At 39.5% G+C, this 19454-nt stretch overlaps 1 protein-coding gene across 5 annotated transcripts in view; it reads right to left on the reverse strand.

Annotated features, from left to right (window-relative positions):
• Window positions 1-19454, reverse strand: part of ALCAM (activated leukocyte cell adhesion molecule) — a 217611-nt gene that overhangs the window by 26215 nt on the left and 171942 nt on the right. For 3 of the 5 annotated variants that reach the window (XM_059687935.1, XM_059687934.1, XM_059687938.1), the window contains exons 7-14: window positions 15752-15879; window positions 14154-14286; window positions 10511-10623; window positions 7075-7210; window positions 6833-6966; window positions 4104-4236; window positions 2197-2235; window positions 1797-1914 (exon numbers count right to left, since the gene is read on the reverse strand). In XM_059687935.1, coding sequence (XP_059543918.1) covers window positions 1797-1914; window positions 2197-2235; window positions 4104-4236; window positions 6833-6966; window positions 7075-7210; window positions 10511-10623; window positions 14154-14286; window positions 15752-15879 — 934 coding nt within the window. Of the gene's footprint in view, window positions 1-1796; window positions 1915-2196; window positions 2236-4103; window positions 4237-6828; window positions 6967-7074; window positions 7211-10510; window positions 10624-14153; window positions 14287-15751; window positions 15880-19454 lie in introns of all 5 variants that reach the window. The other 2 variants (XM_059687936.1, XM_059687937.1) reach the window with 2 other exon arrangements.

Raw genomic sequence — 19454 nt, forward strand, 5'->3', positions numbered from 1 at the left:
TGTGTGTAACATGGTGGGCACTGGCAGCAGAGCGTGGAACATGCAGGGCGTTGGCCACGGTTAGACAGTGGAGCAGGTGAGAGGGGGCTCCAGACCAAGGCTGGGCACCAGTCACTGTCATTGGGGTGAGCCTCTCGTGGTTACTGAAAATTCTTTGCTCCCATGCTGTGGTCCTGCCCGTCGCTCACCCCTGCTGCTGGCACTGGCTCTGCTCACACCCGGTGCTGGTGCCAGAGCTGCTATTCACAACCACTGCCAGCACCTGGTGGTGCCCCCGATCAGGGCTTCTTCACCTCCCCCTGCTCCTGAGGGGCGATCGGGGCAGCAGCTGCTACTTGCACCCCACTGACAGTGCTGGCCCTGCTCGCACCTGCTGCTGGCGCCGGCCCCAATTGCTCAGCACCATCAGGCCCCAATCACTCTGTGCCGTCAGTGGGTGCGAGCGGGGCCAGTTCATCAGTGCATGGGAGCAGCAGCGGTGGGAGCCGGACTGCTGGCAGACAGGCGACCGGGGACCTCAGCAGAAGGAGCCAGGCAGGGGTGCAGAGGATGGGCCGAGACCTCCTCTGTGCCCACTGCAGCCTTGTGGCCCACAGTTCCTTTCAAGGTGCATGAATTTGTGCACTGGGCCCCTAGTATGAATAATAATAGTATCTACTTCAAAGATGGGTTATGAGAATAAAACAGAGCTCAATACATGCTCATATAATGTGACTTAAAAATTTCTGAGCTAGTGTCTCCCTTTGAGCTCCATTTGAATATTTTTCCACTGAAATTGTTCATATCTTCATAGAGTAAGATCATGAACACTGAGTGTGCTTTTTCGTTTGATTTTCTTTTAGGTTAATTTACCTGAGCTGTTAAAAGTGGTTATATTAGACAACAAGAAAATATAAAATTAAGTCCAAATTTGCCACTAGCTATACACATCCCCTTGCAAAAGTCAATGTCTTCATTTATAAGATAAGAGGATTAGAAGCCCATGTTTTAAATGAGCAGTATATCACAGAACCACCAATAAAACTTTTAAAAAATGCAAATGCTAAAACCCATCTCTGCCCAAGTTCATCTCAATATAGGGTCAGGGGTGGGGTGATGAGAAGTAAGAACCAGGCATGTGGGAATGTTAAGAATATTTTAGTTAATTGTATTTTCATTAAAACCACTGTTAGATGATTTATAAGGTTGATACTATCTGTATTATTTTATGATTCTAATAATTTTAAACCTAAACACCATCTAAGTCATTTTAAAGTAATCTTGGTACTTTGTCTAATAATTTTTTTAAATTCAAGATGAAATAATGAATAATTTTTATTTGAATTACATCATTCTATGGAGCAAAGTGACCTAAATAGAATAGAGGAGTAGTGACAACAAGATTATTCTAGCTCACTGGCAGTTTCACTGATGGCTAGACCTGTCCCTGCAAAGATACTTGGCCATATGTGCAGGAAGTACTAGTCACTTTTAAGTAACCTCTATCAACCTCCATAAAATGGTTTAGAATGGTTGACTTTTAGGCAATATGTGGTTTTTAAAAATCCACCTAGGCACTGAAAAATTAAATAGCTGAATTCAGACTATTGACTGAGAAAAGTAATGAGACACATGTGAAATCATACTCCAAGCCGTGTCCCCGATGTTGGTAATATCACTATGAGCTGAAAGCAAACAGGATCAGCCTGAGGTGGGTGATATGTCTTTCCTATCATAGAAATTACAGCTGGATGGAGCATTGCATTTTCTCCCGGTGGATGTCAATGAACAAGAAAGATCTTTCCCACACAACTTACTTTGATTTCTTCATGTACAGCCAGTAGACAACTCCAGCAACGAGGGCAGCAAGGAGGAGACCAACGACGATGCCCACAATGAGCTTTGCCTGATCATTCACCTTTTCTCTGTTTTCATCTACAACAAAGAAGAAAGGCCCATGCGATTATAGACAATGCCAAGGATTTTTGGAAGGAAATCAATCTGGTTATTATTTCTTATTAAAAATGATTGTGGCTCACTACTATTAGTAACATGCAAACTTGTGAATTGAAAGGATACAATTTTAGCATTCTTACTATCTCGTTTCATTTTAATTCAAGTCAAAATTGTGGAGGCTAAGAAAATTACTTAAACATTGACACTTCATAAATCTTGAGCTGACAGTCAAGGAAGAAGAGTCGGCAGCATAGTACCTACCACTTATCACATCTGCCTCATCGTGTTCTGGAATACTTACTGAAATGAAAAATGTTAATATGAAATTAAAAACAAAATTTGTTGATAAATGAAAGTCACCTTTACTATTATAGTATGATATAATAATACTTAGAGATAAAATATCTATTCTAAAGCTAAGGGTAGAAAAAATTTTTACATTTAATAGAGCGGGAACTTTTCTACAAGAAAATTAATCTTCTTTTAAGGAAGGAGAGTAGTTAAAATTGCAAAAGGATGAATTTACCATAAAAATTTCACAACTGACAAGCTATAGTATGAATCTAAAATACATAGAAATTTCCCCACAACCTACCATCTTTTAATGGGACTTTTTTTTTTTTTTTAAAGAGAAACAAGTTGCCACATATGAAATCTACAATGCAGTGTTTCTCAAATTTTCTCAATTTTTCCTGCCTCAATAGAGGAGAAGTAATTTTCTTCGTTAGTGTTAGGGACTTACCACTAGAGACCTCCTTAAAGTGGTGGGGCTGGAGGTTAAAACTGGGGATGTCTTGGAAGTTAAGAGGCACTGTGTGTGATTTTGTAAAAGCCTTCAAAGAACTCTGCTGGTGCCAGGCTCCTGGCTCATTCTAGGAATCACTGCTGCAGTGGATTGCCAGCTGAAGTCAAATGACCTAAATATTCTCCTAGGCATGGGCCTGAACCAGCACGTCCAGTGACGTTTGTTAAACTGCAGATTCCCCAATCCTTCCTCATAAAATTGGGATCTCAGGAGGTGTTCACTGAACTGGAAAACGACTGTATTAAATGTTGATCAAACCACTGCGAAGTCTAGAAGACCACTCTTCAATGGGTTAAAATAAAAAGAGAGACTTGTGTTCAGGGAGAAAGGATACGTTTCCTTTCTAGGTAGAACAAATCAATACTCGCTGAATTAAATTCTGAGAAGTCAATGCTCCTATTTTCCAGTTAAATTTGTTGGGTTCTTTTCTTGTCTGTTCAGCAGGCTTTAATATTCCAGTCATAATCTATTAAAAACTATTATCTTTAGACGATTATTTTCTCCTGGCTCCAGCTAACTCCTGGCCAGTGTATTCCTATCCTGCTAATGTCACATACAGATTCCAACTGATTGAAGCGTAAGAGTTTGGAAGGTCAGGTAGCCTCCTGTTCAGAGCGGAACCTCATTCTAAGCCTCTCCTGATTTCAGGTTGACTTAGTAACGGGAACAATGACAGAACTGAAGATGATGGGTAATTTCAAATAAATGACAAATGTTTTCAGAAGATGCTTTTGGTGTGCATGCATTACCCTGATTTCACTATTGACAATTTTTTTTCACTTTTTCTGAGATAACCTCATATGACTTTTAGCTATGATTCAACTATTGTATTCAAAAGCATCAATTTTTAAAACTGGATTTCATTAATTCTGACACCAATTTGACTACCAATTTGCTAAATTACTTTAAGCATGTGACATTCCTGTACAAAATAACAGCAGGATAAATACCACAAATAATTAGTATGCAAAATAACAGATTAAAGATAATTAAAATTTTATCAAAATTAAAACTGTTACACAAGTGTTTTAAGAAAATCTTTGAATTATCTATACTCTGAACACAAAATATAGATTAAATAATAGCAACTCAGTTCATATCATCTCATGCTCTTAGGAAATATTCCCATATAAGTTAAGGCCTTTGATCCATAAGACATGAAATAATTTAGCTGTCAAGACAAGAATTATAAAAGAATGGACACCACAAATAAAAAAAAAAGAACCTATGATGATGATACCAAATGAAAAATAAATAAAACTTACCATAATGCAGGATAGGAAGATGGAATTGAAGATTTTAAACTAATGAAGAATAACTTCAAATTTTCTTACTTTTTTAATGTCAGAAATGAAATACTCACTAGCAGAGACATTCAAGGAGTTTACTGTTCTCTCCAGCTGGTTTTCTGCTGTGCAAGTTAATGTAACATTCTCTTCAGGGGAAATGATAATTTTACTATAATACTTGCCATTGATATAAGGAGATTCCTCTGTCTGGAAAAGAACAAAGAAATACAGATTTAGAAATGGAACTAGGTCAATAACATGGGAAAGAGTAATGCTGAGTGAAACAGGATAGGTGTGGTGCTCTGTAGTGCTATCTGATGTTCAAGGGTATATGTAAGGTCATAGACATAGACTATTTCAGGTTTACATCTACAGCAGAGATGGGAAAAAAAGTAGTAAATTCATAATTGGACTCCTGTTTATGCTTGTATTATAAATTCTAATAATTAAATTCACTAAACTCATCTTTTTCAAAAGATACTCAGAGTAGTTAATATTTTGGCATGAGAGTACTTATTTCAAAATATTAATCATAAATTTTCCCATAATAAACTAATGAATTCAGTGCTCTTTTAAAAAATACGTTTTTATTGATTTCAGAGAAAGAAATGGAAAGGGAAGCATATAGAAACATCGATGAGCAAGAAACAATTGGCTGCCTCTTACACACACCCTACTGGGGATCGAGCCAGCAACCTGGGCATGTGCCCTGACTGGAAAGCCAATCAGTAACCTCTTGGTACATAGGATGACCATTATGTCTAAGTACATATTTATATAGGTTTTTACTCACGGGAAATCTCTTTTTTCCTCAATTTTCCTGAGCTAAACACAGAGGATGAGTTCTTTCTTAGTTATTGGTAAATTCATTCTGTTGTTGTGAAGTATTGATGAGGACAATCACTGTATTTAATTCCTCCAAAAATGAGACAATTCAATTTAATCTCTTCCTAGAACTAGACTCCTAAGTCTAATATGACAAGAGCAAATATGTACTTGTGCTCTTTTCTCAATCCCTATTTAGACATGCCATGTATTGGTCCCGACTTAGTTTCCCTTCAGCTGCAATGTAAGGTCCTTGAGAACAAGAGCTAGTTTCATGCTTAGGGATTTTTTCTAGTTCCTGGGGCAGGGTGGGGCAGGGTTTTCAGGAGTTGTAAAATAATAGATTCACCATGTGTTTTTGGAGGGAACAAATAAAAGATTATGTGTATCAGCACAAACCTAGAACAAGAAAAATAACATATCACCTAGTGGGCCAGAATCAATTCTTCTCCTTGACAATGAAGAATAGCATTATTATTTTTATCCTCATAGTAAGTTCACCTGCTATTGTACCACTTCCCACCAGTATTTTTCATGTGACTTTCTCACTGAGTCTTTCTTCTTGTTATTTTTAACTCTACACATATATTTACTCATTTCTTTTATACCTTTGCATCTTTCATTCATCAAATATTTATTGGGTGCTTATTTTTCTATTTTTTTTATACTCACATTACCAATACCTATAGGTTCTTTTTGACTTTAATTGAATAAGAGAAGGGGAAAAAGAAAAAAAATTAAGTCATTTTTGATGCTAAAATTTAACTTGTACATTGTATAGGTGGTTCACATCTTCACCTGAGTCAGGACACCTACATTTCCTGCCAGAGCCTCTCTGTCCTGCTTGTGCATGCTTTCTGTGTGTCCCCATCCCACCTAACCAGATCGGTAGTCTTTTGCTTTGGGGACCTTCCATGTTTGGAATTATGCAAATATATATGAATCAATCATAGGTAAAAGAGCCAAAATTCACCTTGTTCTGCAAAAACCACATTACATAATTTGGACCAGCAGCCCAACATCCCTGGACAGAGAAAGAGTAGAAATTTAAATTTAAAACTCAATTGCAACTCTGCTTTATGTATGCCTTCTCAGATTGCAACTGGGCCCAAAGCTGAGAAAAAGGCAACACAGAAGATTCAGAGAATCAAATGGCACCTCTGGGTGTTGTTGAAGAGTCTTTATGTGGCTCCACTGAGAAGAGCGACCTGAAGACTGTCAGAGAGAAAATGGAATTAAGAAGTATCTCAGTAACCTCAGCAGACTGGCAAGTTAATGAGATCCTAGCTCTGAACCCCTAGTGACAGACCAGATTCTCATCGTTTTAATTTTTTTTAAAATTTTGCCAAAGTAAAAAGAAAATTACTGGTGGTGTTCATAACTTCTTAGCCCTTTACTATGACTAAAATGTCCTGGCAAAGGTACAAATATTGTTTTGGTTTATGTCTCCTTTGGTTCAGAAGGACACGTCCTAGTTACTATGTATTTACCTAACCTTACTCTGGCCCGGGCCCTGGCACACACAAACCAGGCCAGATGTCAGCGAACACTTGAATGTGTTCTCTACCACACTTCAGGGCCCAGTTTTAAGAGGAAATATCCCTTAATGTGCGTAAGTAAGCAAAGTAATGGAGGCCACTTATACTCAGACGTGTTAAGTTTATCATGCAGAAAAGTACATACCTTAATGTTTTAATCACCAGGTTTCAGGAGTTAATTACCATGGAACAACATCCAATTTATGTTCTTTTAAAAACAGATACTGACCACAACACCATGATTCTTTCATTCTCCATGGCCCTGGTATCTAAAATCTCTCTTTGAGCCATGTTCTGCCTTTGGGAAAATTAAGAATTTAGCAAAAGCTTCCTCTGAGGACATTCTGAAAATTTCACCTTGGTAAGCAGCCTCACCCAGAGTCCAGATAAAACCCCATATTGGACCAAGTGCAGCATATAACAAGAAGATGAATACTTGCTTGGTTTATGACACTTCCGCTGCCAGTAATTGTCCACTGTATGGCAGGCTTCGGAAACCCTTCCACATGGCAAATGACTGTTTTAGATAGGCCTCTTGGATCAATGATTTTTGTCATTTTGATTTGAGGTTTTCCTGAAATATTATTAAAAACAAAATAAGATGTTGACCAAAGGTCATAGAATTAACCAGAGAGCAAATTCTCAAAGAAAAAATGGAGGGAGTGTTTAAGTATTTTATTACCTTCTACAATGAGAGTCAATGACTCTCTTTTCTTTAGTCCTTCCACCTCCTTCAGAGCAGTTTCACAGACATAGTTTCCCGCATCCTGATATTGGAGACTAGAAAATGATGGGCTAGATTTAAGCCTGGTGTTATCCTGATTAAATAAAAAGTTAATTACTGCACAGGGCACAATAATAACTCTCAATGTGTTTACTAGATAAATAATTAGCCCTAAAATGATTCTTCTGGGTCTAATGAAAACACAAGCTTCTTTTCTTAACTTCGGATGACTTCAAAAGTAGGTTTCCCTTTTCTTTTGTACTCCTAGAATTGGACATTATTTCAGACTCTTCTGTGTATTGAACTTGTAATTTGGAGCAGTTCTTAAATTTCTGACACTCAGTTTTATTATTTGTAAAAGAGGGTAATAACCTTCTTGAACTGTTATGAGGCCTTTTTATAAAAACAATACAATGTGTTTACACTAAGGAAAGTTCTTGATGCATAGTAATTACTCCTTGTAGAAAATGTATAACTAGGAATGACAGACATTGAAGACTTGTGCTACGTAATCAATGATGGGTATAGATGCTTGAAAGGATACAGTTATCAACAGGGGATCCAATACAGAGCCATGGCAATTATGACAACATGCTTTATTGATTGATTGATTGATTGATTGATTGCTTAATCTTCACCCAAGGATATTTTTCCTTTGATTTTTAGAGAGAGTGGAAGGGAGGCAGAGAGACAGAGATACAAACACATCAGTTGGTTGTTTCCAGTACATGCCCTGACCAGGGCTGGGGATGGAGCCTGCAACCACGTTATCTGCCCTTGATTGGAATCAAACTCGGGACCCTTCAGTCCATGAGCTGATTCTCTACCCATTGAGCAAAACTGGCTAGGCTGACAACATGCTTTTTAAAGAAACCCTTAATAACAACTTACTATCCAATTTCAATGAACAAAGGAAATATAACATTTAATTTAAAATAATCACTTGATATATAGAAAATGATGCTATTTTATTAGGAATTGAAATGCTCAGATGCAGACAACTAAACTGAATCCTAAGATTATGTGATCTTTGTCCACTATGAATTTTTTCCTCTCCCATCAACGAACCAACGGCCAGACAATATTGATCACTAATATTAGGTATTCAATTAACAACAGTGACTGCAGTTGATATAGAAACTGGTTTAGTCAAGTAAACTAGAGTCTTTAGTCCTGTAGTAAAAATACTATGAATGTTCATAATGCCACTGAGTAGTCTAATTGCTTAGAACTTGTCTAGCCCTTTGATTATCAACTACTATAAATATATAATGTTAAATATACAGTCTCTTGAGTAACACTTTAATATCTGAGTGAACAAAAAGTTGTGATAAGGTGGTTAAAACAAAGTGCAATAAGAAAGAGTCAGAGAACACGTAACTGGCTCTGGCATTAAAAGAGATCAAAGAGCAATACAAAGTCATTTATATTTTCATCAAGAAGAAGCTCTAGGAATAAATTTCTCCACAATTGTTTATAAAGATAATACTTGCCAACCCTTACTTCAAATGGTATGTATGCGTTTTGTCAACACTTTACTGGTAAAATGCTCCTGTTATATGCCATGTTCTGGGGATTAATGTACTAAGTGTTTAGATTTAGTAGCCAAGGATTTGGGTGGAGGTATCACAGTTACAACCATTGACTTTCGGGGGAACCCTGTCTCAAATAACAGATTACCAATCCTACTTTCGTACTCTAAAAATATAGCAATAATTGGGTCCAGGAAATGCCCTACATTTCAGATAATTACAAGAAAATATTAGCACTCCCTCAAGAAGTACTGACTGAGATCCTAGCATGTTCTAGGTGTTCTACTATGGCTTAAAGATGAAAGAGATATGTACCTCCAAAGAGTTACTACTTCAGTAGAACACACATTCAGACACTTAAGATTAGTTTCAGCAGTCTTTACTCTTAGTAAGGCTGGAGCTCAAGTCTCTACTCTGTCACTTATGTGCTTTGTGATTTCTTTCATTTCAACCTCTTTATGATTAATGCGAGGAAATAATAAATGTCCTGCATATTTCACAGGGTTGTTGTAACTGTCATGTAAGAATAATGTGGGTTACAACACATCATAAATCCTTCAGCCCTAAAAAATATAGATGTTCTAGAGGCCTGGTGCACGAATTCGTGCATGGGTGGGGTCCCTCTAGGTGGCCTGCGGGGATCGGGCCAAAACCCTCAGTCCAATGCCACCTGCAGCTTCTACCTGCCACTCCTGGTCATCCTGGCCCCACTGTGCCTGCCACAGGCTCTTGCCCAATCAGTCCCTATCAGGAGAGGCTTGCACTGCCACAGCAGCACTTGCCAGCCATGAGCCCTGCGTCTGGCACTCTCCCAAGGGGAATGGCCTGCGGGATTGGGCTGAAACCAGCTCTCCAACATCCCTTAAAGGGTCCCAGATTGCAAGAGGGTGCAGGCCATGGTAAGGGACCCCACCGGTGCATGATTGGACCGGGAGGGACCGTGGGAGGGCTCCAGGGCCTGTCCGGCCCATCTCTCTCAGTCCCAATCAGCCAGACCCCAGCAGTAAGCCAGCCTACTGGTTGGAGCATCTGCCCCCTGGTGGTCAGTGCACATCATAGCAAGCTGTTGAGTAGCCTTAGCATATCATTAGCATATGACACTTTGATTCATTGTTTGGTTGTTCTGCTGTTTGGTCTATTTGCATATTACCTTTTTATTATATGGGATATGTGTGTGTCTCTGAGCATGCATATATGTGTATAATTACTTAGTATATACACATTATTAAATTAATACCCCCAAACTAAGTTTCACAGAATCCATTATAAATGCTGCACTATTGTTTAGTACCTCTAAATTGTATTGTGACATGATTTTTATTATTATATACTAGTGGCCTGGTACATGAAATTCATGCACAGGGGGGATTCCCTCAACCAAGCCTGCACCCTCTCCAATGAGGGACCTCTTGGGGGATGTCTGACTGCAGGTCCTATCCCTGTGGGCAGTCAGACATCCCTCTCGCAACCTGGGACCACTGGCTCCTAACCATTCACCTGCCTCCCTACCTGATTGTCCCTAACTGCCTCTGCCTGCCTGATCGCCCCTAACTGCCCACCTCTGCTGGTCTGATCTTGCCCCCAACTGCCCTCCCCTGCCGGCCCGATCACCCCTAACTGACTCTGCCTCGGCCCCCACCACCATGGCTTTGTCTGGAAGGAAGTCAGATGTTCGGAAGATGGCCAGTCAACCTGGTCTAATTAGTATATTACCCTTTTATTAGTATAGATCGAGTATGAGTGTGAGTACCCTTGAATATACATTACCCTTGAATATACATATTGTATATCACATAAAATGCAAAAGAAGCCTGAGGAAGAATCAGTTCAAACAGCAGATATTACCAAGGAATATTACTTACTTTCATCCATACCACAGTTGCGTTCCGACTAGCAGATATTGTGCATGACACAGGCAGGGCATCCCCGATCTGCTTGGTCACTTCCCCACTTGGATTTAAGGACAAATCCAAATCTGTGAAGCAGAAAATCTGCTTAAAATTCAAACTTCAGGAAGGAAGATAATCAAAATATTTTATAGAAGAAGTGATCGGGAAAATCCCTCTAACTTCACTTGAAAATTCAGAACTGATTTGTGTGCCTGAAATAACTGAACTATAGCATAATCAGTCATTTTTCAAACCAACTTTGAGACCAGGTTAGACAAGTGAACGATCCATCTAATTGATTATGCATTTATTTCTAGTTAACATGATTGATGTTTTCACTGCACATATGTATACCCCAGGGGTCTACCACTTTAAGAAAAAAAATTCTTAAATCACTTCTGGAAGAACATAAAGAATGATGATGACTAGGTAAATATTATAAAAACAATAGGCAAAGCATAACATGGGAAAATCAAGTATATGTAGCCAGGAAATAAGTTAAAAAGTCATGAGGGAGTCTACATAGTTTCTTCAGAGAGAATTAACTATGGTAGTTGAGTATTTTTTTAAAAAAGGGGTTCAATTTTTCATGCAGTTGACATTTTAAATCAGATCTATTGTAAGGTACACTGTTAGCAGATATCATCTTTTTAAAATTGAGTATATATATCTAAGGAGGTATAATCTTTTAGAGAAATAATTTCTATAAAAATTTTACTGTCATAGTATAACCTGTATGAGGAAAATCTAGTTCAATATGATAAACATTTCTTGTACAGCTACTATGCTCCAAGCACTGATTGGAAATACAGAGATGAATCACTTGAGCATATAATGTACAATTTTTGAGGTAGAGATAATTGTACACAACTATGCAACTATAATCCACAGTAGTATGAAATCAGCACCTGGTGGCAAACATGCTAGAAATTAGGGGCTCAATAAATATTTGTTGAAAAAACTAAAGGAAGGGCTACAAACAGTGGTATAAGTAAAGATGAGAGTATAGAGACCAGAGCCAAATTGGATTTCAAAGCAGTAATAAAGGTTTTGTATAGGGGGCAGTATGATTGTGGCCCCAGTGGTTGAGAAAGACTCTGATAAGTGGAGATATAGAAAAAACTTCTGCCACATAAACAGTCAAAGAGGTGAGAGAAATTTCACAATGGCGAGTAATCTGGTATGAATGGTTATAACATACGGAAGATAAATTAATTGATGCCAGGATGTAAAGGACTGTGCTTGCCAATCTCAGAGTTGTAACTGTACTCTATATCAGTGGGAATTTGCTATCACACCCTGTGCTTCTCCTTGGTTTTACCTGTTATCATTGCGATTCGTTGGTTGTTTGAACCTCAGTTTTAAATTCTTGTTTCTCCTGCTAGGCTATAAGCACCATGAGGGCAGGGACAACAATTTGAGTTGGCACTGTGTTTCCACCATGTCTGCCACATGGTAGGCTCTCAAAACTATTTGTTGAAGTATGCTTTCTCAGTTTCTCTTTAATATTAAAATACGCATGTTCACATAGAAAAGTGGAGTTTTTTGATGAATTATATTTAAATAAAAATTCTATTTAGGGTGAGTTAGAAGCTTTCCTTTCCTAGAGAGTTAACTTGCCAGTGATAAAATATTTTAAAGCATGAGGGCGGGCTTTGGAAGTTCTGATGAAGAATCTCTACGTGCAGGAATTGGCAGGAAAATAGCAGACATTTCATCAGCAACTATGGGTCTGTGGGTGGAAGCCCTGCTGAGAGGTCTGTTTTGCAAACATGTGCAAGTATGGGCTGGAGATTCTCCAGCCACACACACTCCTTCCGGCCACCAATGAAAAGAAAACAAATCTTGTTTTTGGAAAACAAACAAGCTATCCAGATAAATGGGCAAAGAAGGGGTTTTTATGTTTTCATTTCATGTAACTTAGAGAAACATCTTGATGAGCTTGCAATACTTTTTTCCAGCTTTTAAGAAGCTATCTAGGACTTAAAATCTAATATTAAGCGTCTACCTGCCAAAAATAAAAATCATTTAAATCCAGTAAAATGCACTGAACTCCAATTAAACTATTACATGCTTTTACATTTTTTTCCTCATCCCAGTATCCTGGAGGGACTATGTGGCTGTATCCAAGTGCTTTGCTTTATTAGTCTGTTATCTATTTCTCCCTGCTTGATCTACAAGCGATACAAATAATAGCCCTCTCGTTTTAGGGTTCCTAGTAGCTAAGTAGCTAACATCTCTTCAACATAACCGTACCACCTCTTAGCATTGGATTATTGGTTATTGACCCAGTTATATCAGATAGTTATTCCATAGGAAATTCTATATGTTGGTTATAACCTCTTAATTCACTTTATTTTTTCATAGAACAGGCTGGATAAATAATGGCCCCAGGGCTGATTAGTTCTCAAAGAAAAGTAGTGCTGTTGCTATCCTGAGAGATCACTGCATTTTGTCTAAACAGTCCCTGGTGGCAGACATACTCAGATCTGTGCAACATGAATATTGAGCAAAAAACAGAGAAGTGGACGGGCTGTGAGTATTTCTTAACAGTGCGCCATTTTTACAGGCCTTCCCAGGATGCCCTTCCAACATCACACACTCCAGAGTAACCATCTGGTTACTCCGTTCCCTAAAGTACCTCCCTGTATCTCCCTCAAAGTTTTAGCTTCTGTCCTACCTGTTTCCCAAGCATTATGGGTCAAGTGAAATATTTAGAATCATTTCCTCAGGACCATTTCTAAATTCTCTTTCAATTTTAAAACAAGGAAACCCCTCATAATCAATAAGATGGCAGTGGATCATGTCTAGAGGAAACCTATTTATATGATGGTGCTGTTGGGTGCAAAATATATGTTACAATGTTTGGTCTGTGCTTCCAAGCAAGACTGACATTTGCCCAAAGCACTCTGTGAAGTCTAGTGTCACCAGAGAACAGTTCAAATTCATTCCCAAGTTCCTCACTGCATCAAGTACATCAGTAATACAGACTTCCAGGAGTTACAATATAACGCACACAAGTAAAGTGTCTGTTTTCTATGTGTATCTTTTGCTATTACATTGGAGTAAATATAACTTTTGAAGTACATGGAGATCAAAAGCAGGTGAAAAGTTAACAAAAAAAAGGTACTTCAGGGTGATTTTGAAGAGGCTCTAGTTCTAAAAAGTTTCATCTTTCTCCAAAGAAGCCAATAAATGGCTTTTAGTAGTCTCTACCCCCTCTTCCAAAGGTTGAGTCTATATTAACTTTTATTTTTAACATTAACTTTGTGCTGCTTGGGATTGGGTATTAATATTATCTATGCTATTTTCAAAGTGATACTTAATCTATACTTTTATGTGACAAGTGCAAACTTCGTCCATTTCAGGAATATCTAAATGTTTTATTTAAAAGATAAAGAGTTATTTCTTTAATATCCATGTATATATTTTGTTGGTACCTCAAACTGAAGGCATTTATAAAAAAGATGGAGGTTTACCATGGTCAAAGTTGCAGCTATTTGACCCATGCAAGGTTACAATATTGCAGTGCAAATCTGGAGCGAGGTGGAGCTGGTTTCTATGACCTTCAGTAAGTCACATGAAACCACATTATATAAAGAATACGGTGACTTACAGTGCACGGTGATGGCTGTTGATGCAACCAGGCTATTTCCGTCTGTCAGGGAGCATCTGTAGACTCCTGTCGCATTGCGTCTCACGTCTGTCAGTGTGTAAGTATGTGAGCTTCTTATTCCTTCGGGCTGTCCCTTTTGATAGAGGCAAAATGTCAGGTTATTGCACTTGGTAGCTACAACAAGAACAGTGGTATTTCTTGATGAAAATGACATTTTCTCAAATAATAAAAAAAGTTATATAGTTCTTTGATTGGACAAATAAGAGTAGAGTTTGTATTATCTGATTCCTGGAAAAATAATTGATATGGAGGAGCTAATTTACATTGTATTGATGACATCTGTCTTATTGATAGCATGGATTACATTTTATTTCTTTAATTTCTAATATTTTCTTTTTATATTTATACCTTGCCTAATCTGATAGAAATATTCAAGGTGACTTAAAATAAAACATGCCATTTATCCAAATAAAAAAAAGAGAGAGAAAAAGAATGGTAGGGAATAAGGAAGGAAGGAAGGAAGTAGGAGGTAAGGAAAGAAGAAGTAGGAGAAAAAATAAATAAAAGGAAAAAAAACAATGACAGACTAAAATATTAAAATATAGATGAACTGGAAATATATGTAAAAAAATATAAATACCAGATATTATTGCTAAAACTAGACAACATTTGGCTCTGTGATCGCCGACAGCCAAGGTGGAAACATAACTAGTTTCAAAACAGCATTTGCACATGAGACAAAAACAGTATGTCAATTTATTAGAAGAAACAAAGTTGTGTGTCAACATTGAAGTCTAAAGAAAATTACTTATACTAGTCTTCTGAGTAATGTTGCTTGGGATTAAGATGACAGTCTTCAGCACTACTGAGTAATGCAGCAGATGACATTGTAAGCGTACCCCTGCAGTAAACACATACATAGTTGTACAAGGCTTCTCTCAATGGCAGGTTATGTCAAAGAAAAACTCAGAAAGAGCTGTCGGAGAGCAAAGAGTTGTCCTCACGTGAGCTGTCTCCTAGTCTGGCTCTCTACCACTATGACATCTAGAACACATCCTAGAAGAATTATCCAAATGATCCTCTATACATATCATTTCTTTCATCTATGATACTGATGAAAGTCAAGGAACTGGTGCTTCGAAACCATCCACCATGGCAAGATATCGCCCCAGCTTTAGTCTGACAAGCTAACTATAATCTGCAACAGGACTGTTCCTACTTCAGAGGTCCCCAGGTGTGCTCAGGAAGGTGCTATGGATGGATTTAAAATCTGTATCAGAGCATTTGCTGCCATCACTCTTCATTTCAGTTACCTGCATCTAAAGGTTTTTATAGTTTACTTGGATAATGAAGGTTGAGGTTTTATAATTATGGTTTTCTGTGATTGGCGTTTTTCCTCAAAATCTCTTGACATTGAAAAAACAAAAAAGGCAAGGCCATTGGAAGATGCTGAAAAATGGTATGCCTTGCCCCCAAGAAAAACAGCCTTTCTCACTTAAGCTACTCATCATGTGCATTCAATCCTTAATGTCAGCCAGCTGACAAACAACAGGACAAATGATAGAGTTCTAGCTCAAGTAATAATCTCAAGCACTTACTGGTAAGTAAAAGAAAAACTCCTCAGGGGGAGGGTTGCCATTGCCTAGGCATTTCAGAGTAATGTTGTCCCCTTCTTTGATGGCACTTCTTGGTGGCAGCACTTGGAGTATCACTTCCTCTGTAGGATCTGTAGGAGTCACAGATACGAGTTAACCATTTTTGTCAAGTACCAAATTACTCTGTACATACAATGTAAATGACTAAATTATACACAATTTTCTCAAGAAGCTAGTCATGGTAATTACTTAAATGTATCTTTTTATAGAAGGATTGAAGTTAATAGCTACTTGCTACACCAAGCACTAATCTTGGTTAGAACAAACTGCAAAGAAACCTTGTTATAAAAAAAAAAATCAATTTCTTCTTAGCAAAATTTCTTCAACTGAGGTAGGAATGACCATAATTATTTTATGGGTACCAGACCAGCAGGAAAAATTGCACTATGTGATTTCATTATAGGGACATTTAACTATATTATATGAATCTTAACAGTTTGGAAAGACTGGATCAGCTAGGAAAGTAGCTAAAGCTATTAGGCACTCCTGGATTCACATTACATAATAATACTTTATATTAAATAAAAAGACACATGAGCTAAATAATGCCAGCAATATTTTGGGGATTCAGGAGAGTAGGTCCGCTTTCAAAAAGATGAATGCCATGAACCGAGGGTGATGCTAAACACAATCAACAAGACCATAAGTATATTGTAATTCTGTTCCGTTCAGTGGAGCCAAGATGCAACTTTCATTCCATTTTGATCAATTTTAGGGAGAAAACAGGGCCAAAGGGTATTCTTTAGTGAGGCTACTGCTCAACATTAGAATGCTAAAGAAATTAAAGCCTGGAGCCAGTGGACCATATCTAGCAAATATACACTAATAAAAGAGAAACATAGTAACTGGCGTACGACCGCTACCCTTCCCATTGGCTAATCAGCGAGATATGCAAATTAACTGTCAGCCAAGATGGCAGCCGGCAGCCAGGCAGCTTGAAACTAACATGAGGCTTGCTTGCTTCAGTGATGGAGGACTCCAACGTTCCCTGCAGGCCGCTGCAGGCCTCTGAGCCTGCAGTTTCAAACATTGTAACAAATATAGACACTAAACAAAACCCCAGAAACCAGCTTTCAGCGGCTGGGATCTCAGAGCTGGAGTTGATACAGAGTTTCGAGAACCGAAACAAACCAGATACCTGCTTTCAGGAGCAGAGGCCTAAGAGCTGGAGCCTCAGAGCTAAAGCTGGCCCAGAATAAAAAAGAAAAAAGAAAAAAAGGAGCAGTTGGGAGCTTCAGTCCCAGCCTGAAAACAGGCCTCAGCCCCTCACCCAGACTGGCCAGGCACCCCAGTGGGGACCCCCACCCTGAATGGTGTGTGACCAGCTGCAAACAGCCATCATCCCCTCATCCAAGCTGGCCAGGCACCCCAGTGGGGACCCCCACCCTGATCCAGGACACCCTTCAGGGCAAACCAGCCGGCCCCCACCCATGCACCAGGCCTCTATCCTATATAGTAAAAGGGTAATATGCCTCCCAGTACTGGGATCAGCGGAGCTGAGAGGCCTCCCGGCACTGGGATCAGTGTGACAGGGAGCAGCGCCCAAACCCCCTGATTGCCCTGCGGCTCTGTGTGTGACAGGGGGTGGGGCCACAACCTCCCTAACAGCCCTGCTCTTTTCCTGACAGGGGAAGGCGCCCCAATCCCCTGATCGGCCCTGCTCTGTGCATGACAGGGGGCAGCGCCCCAACCCCCCTGATTGGCCCTGCTCTGTGTGTGACAGGGGGTGGTGCCACAACCTCCCCATCAACTCTGCCTTGAGTGTGACAGGGGGCGGTGCCCCAACCCCCCAATTGGCCCTACCCTGAGCGTGACTGAGGGTGGCATTGCAACCTCCTGATCCACCCTGCTCTGTGCATGATAGGGGGCGGCGCGCCAACTCCCCAATCGGCCCTGCTCTGAGCCCGACCAGGGGCTGCACCTAGGGATTAGGCCTGCCCTCTGCCACCCGGAGCAGGCCTAAGCCAGCAGGTCATTATCTCCCGAGGGGTCCCACACTGCGAGAGGGCACAGGCCGGGCTGAGGGACCCTCTCCTCCCCCCTAGTGCACAAATTTTTGTGCACCGGGCCTCTAGTCTCTATATATAAAAGCCTAAGCAACCAAATGATCAAAGGACTGAACGACTGGTCGACCAGTTGCTATAAGATGCACTGACCACCAGGGGGCAAATGTTCAATGTAGGAGCTACCCCCTGGTGGTTAGTGTGCTCCCACAGCCAACCTCCCCCAGCTGGCCAACGGTTCCTCCCCCAGGCCGGTGGCCTGGATGATCTCGATCAGAGCCACTGGCTAACCTTCCGTGGCCCCTGCCCCCACCAGCCAACCTCCCTTGGCCCCAATCAGCCCCAATAGCAGGCAAAGCCGAGGGACCCCACCCATGCATGAATTCATGCACCGGGTCTCTAGTATGAAATAAAAGGAAATGGTGCTGGTAGTTATAAATCACCCACTTTCTAACTTAGCCACCTGTTATATAACTTGATAATACAATAAACAATGAATTTCAAAACTATTTAATGCAAAGGTTTATTTTACAGAACCTTTCCAGAGGCTTAATACCATTTAGGTATGCGCCTATATTTCCAAACTGGTAGCACGAAAAATGATCTATGAAGACTTATTTTGCTATTAGCTAAAACAAGTAAATGGTAGATTTGGGTGCTTTCTTCTATCTCTTGCAGGCACTTATTTATATTTCTAAGATTAAAGTACAGGAAAAACTTAGGAGGATTGTTTTAAATTTCTTCTTTGCCATTTCTTCATGCTTGGGCATCTCTGAGTATTTGCCCAGAATGTTCTGAGGCTGAACAATGATTGGTTTAATATATTTCTTGTTTGTTTTTCTTAATTTGTCTGAGGTAGAATCCTGACAAGCAGTTCCTGGTAAAGCTGGAAAGTAAATTGTTTGATTTTGTTCACATACTCTGACCTTCCATTCCTGGGCCTTCCTCACTCTTTTAGGCGCCCCTTCTCCGACTAGCTTTCGCCCATTGCTTGCCACGGTGGCACATTTGCAATCAAGGCTGACACAATCCATCCGACTTCCTGCTCCATTTCAAAATTCCCCTTCTCTGTGTCCCCTTTTCAATAGGCTCTGCTCTGTATTAGAGGGTGGAAGGACTGAGTTCAGAAGGTTAATGTAACATTTTACTTTTCACATTTTACTTTTCTTGATATCCACTAACATGCCTCAAGCAAAACTAATGATCTCTTGCATTCCCTTTGCCCTGATTTTGAATTTTACTCTGTCATTCTGCCAGTTACTCTGGCTTTCTCCTTTGTCTTCTCTTTTCCACTCAATCACCCAGTCTTAATGATTAATACTTAAAATATTTGGCACGTGAGTCTCTCCTTCTATCCCTATTAACACTTCCCTAGTCCAGGCTCTAATTAATCTACAGGGGAAACACTGCCATCAAACTTAATTCAGTCCCTCACCTTCTCTTTTCTCCTCCTTCATATACAGAGATGGGCACAAGTAGGCTTACAATTTTGAGTGCACCATTTATTCTTGTATTATTAGTTAATTATTGTATTTTACATATGAACAACTATAAACCTACTTTTGCCCATCCCTGCGTATTTCCTCTAAATCAGTTTTTAAGCTGTTCTTTGACTATTACAATGATATTCAAAACCCTCATGC

The sequence above is a fragment of the Myotis daubentonii genome, chromosome 3 (assembly GCF_963259705.1).
Source record: "Myotis daubentonii chromosome 3, mMyoDau2.1, whole genome shotgun sequence".
Lineage (NCBI taxonomy): Eukaryota > Metazoa > Chordata > Mammalia > Chiroptera > Vespertilionidae > Myotis > Myotis daubentonii.